The following is a 15,444-nucleotide window of genomic DNA, read 5'->3' on the forward strand; positions in this document are numbered from 1 at the left end:
CGAATTACTATCGACAAAAACAGTGATTGTAATAGAGGTCGTTGTTCCAACTGCATTCTTCATACCCTTTAAGTTACATCGTAGCACTGACTTTATATTAGGCCAGTACAGCGTTGGGAAATTTCTGCTGCAGATTTCTAAAATTAAGTGATTTCTCACACAAATAACCATAGATAGCAACATTAGAGGAGAAATTTATCGCACCAAATACCGCAATGATAATTTGTATGCGAAAGTCAAAGTAAAAAATGCAGCTGGCAGGTTGGTTGTTGAAAGTCAATAAACTTGACAAATTTAGTATTTTAACTTTTTAAATCTTGATAAAGTATGTTCATTAGGATTACTAAAATATTTGTTGTAAGAAAATGTTGAAGCATGAAATATACAAGCCCGGCACATTTCTATATTTCGCATACGGCAGCAATATGTTTTCATTTAGAATACATATTAATAACCCGAGCGCCAAATTTGTTTCCATAGGGCGTTTGGATGCAAGTATTATTTTAAACCCTATTATTTTTAGTTTAGGCCGCCTTTCCCTAAGCATTTCCACTCCAGATCTGTTTTGCTTGCGTAACAACGACGGTTCCGACATGTGTAAACTTTGTAAAACTGAATAAAAGCTCTGTCCGATTTAGTAGGAGTTAAATGAGCTAGGTATCAGCTCTTTTTTATACTTATACTAGCTGACCCCAGCGCCATCTGTCGGGCTGATTTGTGAATCTAAACCATCCAGGGTGCCAGCCAAACGCATACCGAAAAATTCATTTAAATCGGTCCAGCCGTCTAGGAGGAGTTCAGTGACATACTGTGGGTATGTAGACTTTCAAATTTTAGTTGTTTCGAAAAAACACTAATAAAAAAATCTTCCTTAATATATTGGTCCGGCCACTTATTTTTAAATTTAAATTACCAGTCGCAGCGACTGCAATGGCATCCATTTGCCATCGATCTACTTTTACAGAATTATAGATTAGATTTCACAAGATATTCGAATTTTTGGGGCGGACCAACTGCAACTCTGGTGCCTACGGCCAATGCGCACGTTTGGGGCGTTATCTGGAGGTTAGGAGTTGAACATGTCGCTACACTTGATGAGTAAGATACTTATCTAAATTATGAGACAATACAGACTATACATGTGTATACTTTGCATTCAACTTAGATATATTATCCTGGTTCATACCAAATATACTGGCATGTTTCCTAAACAACTATACGACCGATGACTAATACTTTTCAGACAAGAAGGCGTGGATAGAAAAAATTACTATCCAACTCATGTACAAGTCTTGACGCCCTATATGGGTTATTTTAAGTGTCGTGTATACATACACAAGGATAATCCGTTACCAAGAGGCGACAACGACATAATACCAGTAGGAAGATGGCCGTCTTGGACTTACAAAGAAATAATAATACTTGGTGCAATGGAGCATAAGCTTCCCGATTATTATATCCAAGGCTTGGAAAGATTTAAAGACAATGGTGAAAAAGGGTGTTTAAAGATGTATACTCTTCTGTTGAAATATGCCATCGAAAAACCTTGCGTTTGTAATGTACCTAAGAAAAAGGAGAAACCTCAAATTTGGGTTTCCGAGGCACTAAGGAATAAAATCGAGGCACTAAAGAAATAAATATAAAAAATATAAATAAAATATAATATAAATATATATATATATATATAATATAATCATACCACAATATTTGTAGCAGTTATATAAATTTTATACTAAAGAAGTGAGGTGAGGGTTTCAAGAAGTGATAAAGAACCAATAAGAATTCAATTCAATTAAAAACAAATTTTATTTTAAGAACGTTATAGACCTTGTTTTTATTAACTTGGTATAAAATATATTTAAACAAGGGTTATTTTTAGGATACATCGATATTCAAAACTATTTTTTGCTAATTCTTGTAACTTTTTTAATAATATAAATATTAAAATTATTAATAATAATAGGTACTCGGTTTTCATTAAATTAAATATAAAAATTATACACTTGGTTTCATTCGATTGTACACAATATCTGAACAGAATTAAATTGACAGGCTATTACAAAGCATTGGTATTCTTTTTGTTGTACTTATAGACCTGTATTAACAATGGTCAATAAAAATCAATAATTAATGTTAACAAACTTTCGACTTGATTTGCGTGCGAGAGAAAAGGATACATATACTTACTATCTGTTCTTTTCCTTCTGACGCAAATAAATCACATTAATTAACGCTTTCTATTGGCCGCAGTTTAGGAATTTGTATACAACCGAATAAACACCACTATCTTAATAGTTTGGTGAATTTGTATCTAAACTGAGCATATAGCACAACGCCACCCCGACACTACATTATATATACAACAACACGCACACAAATCACACGAGGAACACATCGATTGGAAATTATCTTATCAGTCCACAATTTTACGAATAATATAATCACTAAAATGAGGTAAAGTGCCTTAATCAGGTGGAAATCATAATAATAAGAAATACTGATAAAAACAAGAGCTTGTCAAGATTTAGCTACGCACGAGCATTTGCGGCAGGACTATATTCTATCAGACTATAATCAGTACTCTAAGTATGATATGAGCACGCTCGCTTGCAGCAACAGTCGTTGTCGAGTATCGAAATACTGTAACTTCAGAGTAAAATGGATCTAATTCACCTTGATTTAAACCTTAAGTTTGTTCACTCTTCTATTCTATCCTAACGAAACGTTTGTAAAATAATAAAACAACTGTTCAGCATATAGGACTTTAAAACAAACAACCTAAAGGTCCATTTTCCTTCGATATTTTTGTTTCGATAGCCGAAAACGACTTAAATTGATAGCGTGGGACTCTCATAGTGAAAGTTCAGTATTTAGCACTGGGCACTGAATTCTCTATGGCTTTCAAATAGTACCACACTAGTCACAGCAATTCCTGACGTCAATGACAATGCTCGTAGTGGAGTATTCTCAAAATTGACGTCAGAATACACTTTTGCGCATAGTTATAACACCAATTACACAGAACATTAGAGCCAAGCTCTGAATTTTATGAAATAACTTTTCGCCTAGTCAATAAATAATTTTTTATTTCATTATCTACATTTTAATATTTACAATAATTCACAGTAATAAACATTAAATTCGGTGTGGGCTACCGTAACATGGTACAACCATCGTCATGATTGATTGCGATTCTAATTCACCATACCACCTTGTTTAGCCATATTGTTGCAAATAAATGGAATGGAAATGAACTAAAGTCATTCTCTGTTTGTAACATTTGCTAAAACCAAATATTTTTTCCCATTTACATGATATCTGAAAATGCTCGCTACCTGGGACTTGATACTCTATGACATTAATATAACGACATGTTGTGACGTAAAACTCTTTCTATTTAAAGAAGAACAGTTATATTTGACGTCACAAATTCATACGAATTGAATGTCATGGCAGAGGTGCTGCCCAAACGTTGACACTTTGGTAAGTACGCGGGTTTGAAGTGACTCGGGATAAAAGTTTGTATCATCCTCAAGGTATTAATGTACCACTGGGCACATTCAACATAGGGATTTCGGTTTTACACCGTTTTTACGTTGGAATTACTTCTATCGCTTAAGCAGTTTTAAAACGTCAACGCATGTCATTGCGCTGATGCGTGACGTCCTAAAAATTACGATTATAATCCTGAAACAGAAAATACTTGACAAATACTCAATATCTAATCAATATCAACTTTTGGTCCGATACTAAATTCTTGTAAACAAGCTAATTACGAAGTCCAACGGGGCAATTTTTCACATAAATTGTGTGCGAACAAATTTGGTGCTCCACACAACCATCTACTAAATTGATCGATGCAGTCAAAACAATCTGCGATTCTGTCTAAATCCAGAGTGCTTAGTCTGAGATTTTCTACATATTTGATCGTATTACAGTTAACAAGGATTTGTATGTAATTGAAGCAGCGCTATCCATTGTCAAGAATTATAACGCTCTTTTAATTCCATACAATCGTAGTTAACGCTTACGCTATAGAATAGTCACTGAGAATACGGACATATTAAACACGATTTTCATTATGTCTTATGTGTGTCTAGTGTGACACCAAAGCTGTCAACGTTTGCGCAACGCCTAAGCTAGTATGCCCTGATATGCAAGTAATGAACAGACGAATTAAGCCCCGCAAGGAACGCTGTTCGAGGCAACGTTGTGCGAAACTTCGCCGCAGCCACTCCACGCAAACGCGCTCGCATCTCACTTAGCTGCCCTTAATAATAGTTACTCTTTTACGTCTTTAGTAACGTCGGAAAATTTAAACTATTAAGTTATGTGTATGAAAGAGCGACGGTGGAGTGTCTTGGCTCGAAATGCGGTTTCAACCGCTGTTACATTAAAGTCATTTTTTAACGCACGACACTCCAGCCAAGTTAGTTCGCATTAAGGTAGTTACTGATCGGGAAGGCTAACGTTCCTATACGAATCAAAACTAATACTGGTCTAAAATATATTCATGAATGTTATTGTACACACACGAATTTATAAAAAAAGCATAATCATTTGACGGCTTTAAACCTAATTGGTATTGTGTTTGGGGTGCATAGTTGCTTTACCATTTGGATCGTCTATTAACGTCCGAATTCAATAATCATTCTGATCCAAAAACTTTTAGTGGCAGATTAAATTTAAAGATTCTATACTGCCTTACCTACAGTAATAAATTCAATCAGGGCTTCCTAAGATTTTGAATTAGTTGACCCATTTCTGGCGTAGGACAATAAATAAAGCGTTTTGTTACTAAATTTGCTTATTATTATTACACTTTATTTGTGCACCACTTAAAATAAAAAGGATATATACAAGAAAATAGAAACATAAAGAAAGAAATAGAATACAGGCGGCCTTATCGCTTTGTAGCGAAGTCTGCCAGGCAACCCATCTAAAAAATTGATTGCTAATACACATTGATTGTCGAATTTAATGTTCTAATCAGGGAAAGCTTTGCAAATACTTTCCTTAGAACTGTTATGAAACCAGCTGCCATTTTAACATAATACAAAGTTTTTAAAAACGAACCATGACTATTAACGATTAATAAATAACGATCCATGAAAAACTTTTCGAACTTGGAAACGATTTGGAAACGAACTTTTAGTTTGTTGCATTAAAATAATCCCGATCAGCCCCCTCTTTTTTTGAGCCATCCCTACAATCAAATTAAACGGTCTTTACGTAATCTGGTCAAATAAACCGTGAAAAAAGCTCGTGGGAGTGGCGTCTTACAGATAACTTAGTTAACACAGGTAGTTCATATTTTTACCGGTTGTACGTGACGTCATCCAACAAAATGAGTCTTTTATAACTTTTTTATAACGGTTCTCAATTTTATACAGAAAATATATATACTACACCGTGCAACAATTATTATTATCAAACTGGCCGATTGATAATTATTGGTATTGAGACCAAATTAAAATCTCATTTTGTACAATGACGTAATTTTCAAGTGAGCTCAGATCAGATGAAAAGTTCGTTTATATTTCTATTTAACATAAGGAGAAAAATTGACCCATTTTGTTCGACGACTTCATGCTAAATTGAAAAAATAGGAACTACTCATGGTGATCTGTAATATTTATTTTTGTATTGAATCTAAAGGCACTTTGCAATATCTTAGTTTCGATTTTCTCATTTTTTATTACAAAAACTGGTTAATTCACTGGAAAAGAAAGTTGAAGATTAAATGCAACGCGCCTTGAGACCATTTCAAATATACAATTAGAAATGTTGCAGAACATGTGTAATTTTAATTGTTAACAATTTATTAACAATGCGTACGTAATCAGTAGTTATATACAATATTTTTAATTAAGTTTAAATTGCGTGGATCAAATCCAAATATCAGACGCGATTTATAATACGTTGTATAAATAACATACGAGTACTAGCAAATTCATCTAAAAAGTCCACACCACTAAGCCCATTCTCGTATCTGTTATTTATATTAACTACTTTAGCTGTCCTTAGTTAAAGAAAAACGTCTCGAAACGTCAGAAAGAGGTCTCACGTCACAATAGCTTGTTAATTATAAGATAATCCGAGGCAAAGTTAAGTTTACAACTTCCTATATTTTTTCGTCTTTAATATTTTTTTTTTTTTTTTTACAACGCGTTATTAATAAATAATTGATCATTTGGTTTATTGGCAATCGGTACAGTTTGTATTTATTAAAATCAAATTTTGTTACATTAAAAACAAAAGTTTTTGTAACAAAGTAATAATAAGATAAGTGCATCATTGCGTCGTTAAAATTGCCCGAACTGCTATTTAATTTGTGCAACACTCAAATTCGCAAACATGACACAGGGAAAGGCTCCACCAATCAGGGCCCTGATTTTCAATCGTTAAACTCAGTAACTACAGTTTGCGACGTTAAAATGGGGTCCTGTAGCATCAGTGCTAGTTTCATGTAAACTAATGATACATACATAGTATTGTTTAGGAAATCCGTCACTTTGTGTGAAAGTGACGGAAGCGGAAACGGAGAAACTCATACGGAGACAAAGTGCCTATTTTATCACGTAGAAGTACTACTTTTTGTACTTTTTGTATAGAATTGCAAAAGCGCCATCTAGTGACAATACTCTAGACACTCTGGGCACAACCAGTTTAACAATGGTCTGTTTGGTGAAACTTCCGTATGTGATCAGATGTAATGGGGATTTCCCTGCGAAGTTGTAGTAAGTATGTAATTAAGGGAGTATGGGAAATGTAAGGAATGCATCAATATGATAACTTCTTTAGATCGGCTGTAAGTCACTTCAACCAACAACTTGTGGTACCTGCATTTGTTTTTATTATCTTAGTCTTTATAATAGGAACGGTTTGTATATACATATACCATTTTATCAGTTTGTAAATAAAAATGTCAGTAATAAAGGTAAATTATTATATAATTATGTTAAAATTTAATTAATAAATGTAGCTAATGCAACGCTCCACCTCACAAATTAAAAAATAAAAAACCAACATTCGTGTATTCGTGTCATGTTCCTCTTTCAATCAACAATCCTGCGTTCCAATGAAGGCTGGATTTCTGAAGGCACTCGTTTATACCCTTAAACCACATTATCGTAAAGTTATCATTATCACATTGGCCCCCGCCCGCGCGGAACGCGGTCCAATGTCCAGGATTGTTGTATAATGGAGTCTAACTTTGGTTGGATATACAACTATTGTACAAATAGCTCACTATTTCATACTGTAACATATAGTGCGTCTAGCGTATATTTTACATAATAAAGAATGCTATTAAAATCTTTAACTATTTTAAATTTTTCTTAAAACTTTCGAATATAACTCGTTAATCTAATGAATTACTGTAAAAGCATCAATACATGCTCCCCGTTACTCGACGCGTACGACTGCGACGTCCGGTGGCCGTCGTCGCCGTCCACTGGGATAATAAGTTATTTAGTCAACTGATCGATCGTAGCTCTACGCGAGTCCACTTGTCAGTTATATGTATAAAGGTCTAGCGTGTCAGCTAGACTTTGGCTACAGAGTATAGGTAATTCACGCTACGCATTAATTGTAAAATTATCATATATAACGACTATGTAACAACAATGGCAGAATATCTATTGCATTGTAATTGATACGGAACACATCGATTTCAGTTTCGTCTTATGTACTCGAAGGGACGCCTTCGACGCAAAGAGCGCTACATGTACAAAATAATAACGTATCTAAATACAATATAATAATAAAATCTTAATTTAGCGTTTTGATTTGTATCAAGTCTTTGGTGGTTAAATCCGATCTATGAAAATTATTTCCTCATTATAAAATAGAAACGACAAACGAAAACGATACGCCGATCGAACTTTGAGTATTATCAACAGACGCGACGAGTGGCAAACCTGCATCGCGGTAAGCGATGCGCTTTCAAAAAAAGCGCTTACAACAATAACAAAAACTTAAGCTAAACTACAAATTCGACACTCGCTCGGACATTCGCTTCCATCCGGAACGGGAGCTCTCGAAGGTCAAATATAAAGTAACGAACTAAAGTAATTTGTACACGACCTCACTACGTCACGGTTAGGTACTATACACACTTTACAGCTTACACGGTAAACTTAACGATAATAGGCTGCGTCACAAATGACATCGATACAACTATTTTACTGAGGTAAACTATATAGGATTCACTCCGCTCTTCGGTCCCGGCGGGACCCGCGCGGCGCTCGACCTGATAAATGCAGAGGCCGCCGGGTCACGGCGGACGGCGGTAATAAATAAAACGACGCTGCGAACGATTCACTAGCTACGCTTACTCCTAGGATTCGAAGAGCCGGGCGGCGCCGCGGCCTGAGGTAGATATCGGTGCGGGGGGCGCGGGGGCTAGCACGTCTGCTCGCGCAGCACGCCGTTGGGGCCCGCCGCGCGCGCCTTGAGCGGGATGGCGCGCGGCTCGGGCGGCGCCAGCGGCTCGGCGGCCGCGTCGTCGTCGGCGCGCGAGCGCAGCGACGACAGCTCTCGCACCCACGACGCCAGCCGCCCGGACACGCCGAACAGGTTGGAGCCCGAGCCCGTCGCCACCGCGCCCACGTTCACCTCCGCGGACTCACTCTCCTCCTCCACTGCAACAGAAGCGCACTGTTCCGAATCTGCGACTCGATTGCGAAACTAGACAATACCAAATTGCGATTAACGCAATGGGAATCCACAATGCCCATTTATACCGACCGGTGACGCATAAGCGAACCGGCTAAACTAAGAATACAAACTCCACGGGCTATGAGCTGTAAAACGCTTGCTTACCTTATGTAACATACATCTTTTTTATATTATTATGATTGTTTTCTTTAATTTATACTCCACGTACGATCATATCAATCACAATCATTCGAATCAAACAATCAAAATAAACAATGTTGATCTAAATTTACTTTGCAGGATCTCTTGTAGCGCTCTCTGAGATCAGTTTTGCCCGTGGATCCCCATTGTCATAATTTATGGTATTCTCGCTCAAATTGCGTTGTTGTGCAACGATCGAACTCCAGATTATGTTTTTTCGACTCCTCACATATTTTCAAGCCGTTATATCCAAAGTACCTCTCGCACAGAGTTCGGGTGCAGAGCTAAATCATAGCAACGCAGTTCTTTTTTAGCCGGAGCATTGCAATGTTTTCTAATACTATCATCCATCCCACTTTTAACTGGTTCCATTTAAGATTAATTTAACCCTTTCATTAGACCAAATATCATATAGTTACTGAACAGTTTATTTTTTTCTTTCTTACAGTGACATGACCAAATACTGAATAATGATTTACAAAGGACATTAATAATAATCACTTTAAAATAAAACACACCGAGCGAAATCTCTAAAAGCATTGCAAATTATATAATATATTAAAATACGTTATAAAATATAATAATATACAAAGTTATATTATAGTAAGATTAAAATCACCGCCCTACGCAACCTTATTTACAAGATGGCCATTTTTTGTGAAATGTCCATGTTGTCCGCGCAGTGAAATGACAATGCTGTTCTTCATTTCGTTAAACGCGGCAATATCTGTTTTCTTTGTTACGTATTCAATGAGCAATTTTTTTTAAATGACGTATTAGTCAACCACTTCACTAATTGTTTTCAGTAAGAAGACGTAATAGATCATTCAATCTATCAAGATTTGTATTATCCCAGGGCATAAGTCATTAAATTAGTTTTTTAAATAGCGGGTGCAAATTCTTTTCCACCGCTCCGTACATTTTTGGAACGTCTCCTTTGTCACAAAAAGCTATTACGAATAATTAAGATAATATAGCAATAAAAAAAATCATAGCGGTAAAACTCAACGCTAAATAAATTCGTTTAACATCAAGCCTAATTCTAATAGTTAAAAAGCGGTAATATGCATTACTACTGCATTTGCTTTGTTCTGCGAGTAAAGACAATATCGAGTGCTATCTACGCTACAATGACACTTGGCCACTCAGAAAATGATAACACATGAAGAGTGATCTAAGTCTGAGTACGTACAACATGCATATGACCGTTACTTACAGTGAACAGAGTGCCGCCTGCTCGGCACACACTTCTGTACGGCACGACCGTGCAACAAAACAAGAATTAAACATTACTAGGTACAAATACTACTTTATATACAATAATAACAATTTACTTCTATGTTATCATTTACTGAAGTTTCCCAACAATAATAAGGGCATACATAGACAATGCAATACTACCGAGTATATAGACCAAGATGGGACCTCGTCCGAGCATGGGACAGTCTTTCACGATAATAATCAGAATACTTTTCAATACACAGTGACTTTTGTCTTTTTTGTCCGGCAGCGCTTTTATGTATAGAATCGAAACGATCACTGCACAACATTCAATATGTGTTTAGTACAGCTAATTGAATTAAGATAAACTAGCTGACCCGTGCAACTTCGTTGCACCAAATCTGTTATTACCGGAAAAATCAAATAAAATGACATTTTCTAAAAATGAATACTAGCTAGATCGATTTATCGCCCCCGAAACCCCCTGTATACTAAATTTCATGAAAATCGTTGGAGCTGATTCCGAGAATTCAATTATATATATAGTTTAAAGATATAAGATTTGTTAGTGCATGACGGGCGATGATAGGTTCTGCCAGCGCACCGTCCCATCACACTTTCTATAGCCATTATAGGTTGTTTCTTTAGCACCGCATTACCTAAAAAACATTCTTTCGTTACTTGTTTTTTAATTTTTTTTCACAATAGTAGAACTTGTACACCATAACTAGGTCGCCGCTATTAGTAGTAAAAACGTGTCTATGAGAAAGTTATTCATAAAAATTTATTAGCGACCATGTAGCAGGACCAAGGAACTCTGAAAGACTATAAGTGCGCGTGCGCGTAGAACCAAAACAAATCAACTATCATGTTATTTTTTAAGTAAACGTTCAAAGAAAACATAGTGACATAGTGTAATGATTTTTAAAATCCTGAATAATAGGGGAAAATGAGACGCAGATGATATTGTATATATTTTTTTGAGGAGATTGCTAATCGGTAAGTTCTCTTTCTAAAGGGATGTTCATTCATTATTAATGCGAATACACGCATAGTACGTGCAATCTATAGTTGACCGCACGGAAATAAGTCACGCGTACGCGATGCAGGGATAAAATAGGGCAATATTCATGATACATGCTTGAACTTCCCGGAGAGATAACTTCTAAGTGCCAAGTGTAAGATTTTCTACCACTGTGTCCCATGTTTAGAGTTTTTTTAATTCATTGGGAGATGATCCTTAAAATATAGTTAACCTAAACCTGCCCTGGCTAAAAAGCTCTGGTTGGCAACAGCTCACAGCAACGCGGTATGATCGTAGTTTGCACGTAGCTCACCTTTGGCTGTACACTGCAGGTCATAAATCAAAGTTTACCAAGACCGTCTGTAAGATTATAATTAAACAATCCTCTCATGCTTGTTCAAGCTGCTCTTCGGATAACTCGATAGTTCATCAACGGTAATCTCAATTAACAGTATTCATTATTTTAAACGAAAGCTGTACGACCGTATTTAACTAGATCTCATCCATATCATTGAAAAGTAACATTTCCTGACAGTGGCCTCTAGCATTGTTTTGAATATATATTGAATATACGATCGAAGTTGTAAAATTTGACAGTTAATCTTGAAGAATCACCACGTGATCAAATCAGAAGTGAGATGCTTAGGAAAAACTAAGGTGCTGAGATAGTTTTAAAAAGTGTAAATTGTGGGTCCTAAGCAGCTAGAGTGACACATCCGGAAAGTAACGGGTTCCCCGAGCGTCTAGTAAAGCCAACAAGAGGGAAATGCCGTGGTGAATCTTTCAGAGGGGGAGTCCAACATAATCTCCATCCTACCCGAGAAAAGGAGGTAGCCATAAAGCTTTTCCACCACGACATATAAAGGTGCTAGCAGAAACATAAAGTGGCCAACAGAAAACGCAGTGTTAGAACAACTCCCACTCAGAGGAGACAAAATGAAGCTAGTCGCAGGAAACCGTTTTATGAAAGCGGCACAAGAAAAGATAGTGCAATTATACTCATAGATGACCTATGTCCAGCAGTGTACATCCATCGGATGAGATGATGATGCGTGTTCGTACTCACCCATTGCAGTGCGCTGCGATGCGTACATCTAAGAATTTCAAGACTGTTATCATAACGTACAATACGCGCGAACTAAGTTGACCGGACTGAAATAAGTCACGAGTAACTGTGCAGATATAAGAATTCGAATAATCCGAGGTGACTTATAAACGTGGTATGTGCGGGAACGTCTCAGAAAACTTCAGCCCGGCCAAGAAAGATTGTGCGAACTGTATTTTGCTCTTTGACTATGCATCGAGATACAGTATCAAGTGATATTGCTGTAAGGACTACTTACCCATGGCGGTGCGCTGCAACGCGTATATCTCTTGGCCTTGCAGCGTGTGGAAGAAGGAGCGGTGTCGGAAGTACGGCTGCGCGGCGGGCGCCAGGTCAGCCACGAGTTGGAGGAAGGACGGCCTCTGGTTGGGTCGGTGGGCCCAACACGCACGCATCAGCTCGTAGAGGCGGTCGGGGCAGTGTTCTGGTCGCTCCATAACACCGCCCTCAACCACGTACCGAACTACCTGCTCGTTCGACAACCCCTGCGACCACACCATACAATTTACTATTACTAAACCTTGACATGCAAAATAATCGTATGCTTTTGTCACAAAAACATTTCAAGATTCACTTTTTTTACACCCGCGTACAGTAGTATCGAAACTTTTTGGTCGCCCTGCACTGCTAGCCTGGGCAGTAGACATTTTTCTCTTAAGGGGAAAGGATAAAGTTTTGTCTTCTCCCACAGCTTTATCAACTCTCCTAGCATAGGCGCACAAGTGGATATACGTGTAACAACAAACGGGGGTAAACTTCTCCTATTCCCTGTTGCCTCGGTTTTGCAGGTGGACATATTAATTTCATCAATTATTAGGGGATTTAATGAGGGATTTGATGTTTTTAAAAGTGCTTATAAAGTTGGCCTACTTGAAATAAATAAAATTTGAATTTGATATAAATTTTATCTCTTGTACTAAATTGAGATTTCCGCTCACAAAAAAGCCCCCAACCCAACCGAAACGTCGATTCAGGGCGATCAAAATAAGTAGCCTCCAAGCTTTTAGGCTACTCTAAAGTGACCTTACGCTTAGCTCAGGGCACTCAAACAAGTTGTATTTCCTCAGAAGCAATTAAGTTTTTGGGTCTACAGTATTCCTGCCTATTTTATACTTTTATAAAAGAGGTTAAAATCCACTGTTACAAAAGAGAAAATTAATGAACATAATGTGGAGGACATTCTTAATATGGATTTATCAATATGCAACTTTTCTCCTTTTTCAATCAACAGGTATCTGTCATAGAACACGAACGATAATTGATGCCAGGACTTGTAACAAGTAAATATACACACCTGATATGGCTGCATAGCGAGCGTGGCCATCTCCCATAATACAACCCCATAGCTCCACACGTCGGTGTTACTTGAAAACACCTGTAGTAAAAGAAGAACATATTATATAATCTACAACAATCAACTCACAATTTATCTTTTCACTGTAAATATTTACGTACTACTATTTTCATGATAATTTAAGTTTTATTTGCACAAAAACTAAGACCCATATTCTAAAATATTACTACGAAGTTCCCAAGTACAATAAGACGGAATAAAACTGTCATAACGGTCCGTCAATTGGTTTGACTTTTTGGTTCATGCTTTCAGAAATACCGTTGAAATTCTGCTTCTTATAAATTACATCACTTTCAACGCACTACAGGGCACAGGTTTCCTCCCATAATAAGAAGGTATAGACTATAGTCCACCACGCTGGCCAAGTGCAGATTGGTGGACTTCACATGACTTTGATAATATTATGGTCTCTCTCAGTCATGCAGATTTCCTCACGATGTTTTCCTTCACCGTTTTTTAATATGACATATTTTAACTGCTTATATTATAAAAGCATGTAACTCCAAAAAGTTAGAGTTGCATTCTGGGCGAGGGAAAGGGATGATGAAGCCCAATGAGCCAATGAGCTATCAAACTTATAAGTTTAAATATATATAATTAGCAACTTACCCCATCTTTTAAGCTTTCAGGGCTCATCCACCGGACGGGCAGTAGGCCCTTGGTGCCCTTCCTATAGTAATCAGTCTCATAAATGTCTCTGGTCATGCCGAAGTCGCCCACCTTCACGGTGAGGTCTCCGGCCACCATACAGTTTCGTGCCGCTAAATCGCGGTGCACGAACTTCTTGGCCGATAAGTAGGCCATGCCGTCCGCTATTTCTATAGCCATCTGAAAACAAATTTATTTATTTAATTATTTATTCCCAATCTTACATTTTGTCATCACAGGAAAAAGTTATTCTAATACGACAATGCAGCATGTTATGTAAATTTTAATAATATATATAACTAAAATGTTCCTTTATAGAATTGATACATATGATTTCTAACAAAATTACTATTTTGAAATTTGCATTGTTTATAACGTGGTACTACGTTAATCTTGGGTAATTTTATTATGATTAGATAGCTGTTAGAGCATTTCAAAGTGTCAATGCAACACTTGTTAATATTATCTGTCTCGCTCACCTGCAGTATACTTTGCAGCGTGGGCGGCACATTAGCTGTCCCTTTCTTGGGCAGCGACGACTCCGAGTCGGGACGGTGCGAGCGCAAGTACGTCTTTAGGTCACCGCACTCCATCAGCTCCATTACCACTAGTGTGGGCTGTCCCTGCGACACCACGCCCAACAGCCGCACCACGTGGAACGTATCGAACGCCTTCATTACCGACGCCTCGTTCAAGAACTCGATGCGCTCCCTACATAGATAATTCAATAAACATTATATATTTTTTTCTTATTACATACTAATAATTGATGGAACTGGGATCAAAAGTTGCGGCAAGTGGGGAAACCATTGCCTATAAATACTTGTCATGGCATGCAAGGAACAAGTACTGGTTGGTTTAGGCGTGGTTTTTTTCGAATTACAATGGAATGCATTCGAAATAATCCTTTGACGAAGTAAATAGGTGTGCATTAGGTAGCTAACTGGTAAGGCTTTCTACTAGGACTTAACCTGCGTGTAAGCAAAATGTCTCACCTGTCAGTGGCATGCTCATTGACAGTTTTCACAGCGCATCGAGTTTCCGGTTTGCCTTTGACAATATTCTTAGCAAGACCTTCATATACCTGTGAAACAAAACATTATTAATCGTTTACGAATTTCGATATTACTAACTAATGCTATGCTATTACACCCGTTAATAATTTCGATATTTTGGCTTCGGTCCCGTACCAACCGACAATGCATCGCCCACCCATCCCGAGTTGACCAA

General features: G+C 37.3%; 2 protein-coding genes across 2 annotated transcripts in view; one reads left to right on the plus strand and one right to left on the minus strand.

Moving 5' to 3' along the window:
• Nucleotides 1-251: 251 nt before the first annotated feature.
• Nucleotides 252-1,637, plus strand: LOC120630717 (gamma-glutamylcyclotransferase-like). Its single transcript, XM_039900008.1, has 3 exons — nt 252-491; nt 965-1,098; nt 1,244-1,637. The coding sequence occupies exons 1-3, from the start codon at nt 366-368 to the stop codon at nt 1,635-1,637; spliced, it is 654 nt and encodes a 217-aa protein (XP_039755942.1). The 5' UTR covers nt 252-365.
• Nucleotides 1,638-1,836: 199 nt separating this feature from the next.
• The window catches only part of LOC120632927 (insulin receptor-like), a 123,612-nt gene continuing 110,004 nt past the window's right edge, over nt 1,837-15,444 (minus strand). Inside the window, exons 21-26 of the mRNA XM_039902959.1 lie at nt 15,210-15,298; nt 14,694-14,925; nt 14,176-14,394; nt 13,507-13,587; nt 12,451-12,697; nt 1,837-8,645 (exon numbers count right to left, since the gene is read on the minus strand). Of these exons, the coding sequence (XP_039758893.1) occupies nt 8,407-8,645; nt 12,451-12,697; nt 13,507-13,587; nt 14,176-14,394; nt 14,694-14,925; nt 15,210-15,298 (1,107 nt within the window). The 3' untranslated portion in view covers nt 1,837-8,406. The remainder of the gene's footprint in view (nt 8,646-12,450; nt 12,698-13,506; nt 13,588-14,175; nt 14,395-14,693; nt 14,926-15,209; nt 15,299-15,444) is intronic.

Source organism: Pararge aegeria, chromosome 2 (assembly GCF_905163445.1).
Source record: "Pararge aegeria chromosome 2, ilParAegt1.1, whole genome shotgun sequence".
In the NCBI taxonomy this organism is placed as follows: Eukaryota; Metazoa; Arthropoda; class Insecta; order Lepidoptera; family Nymphalidae; genus Pararge; species Pararge aegeria.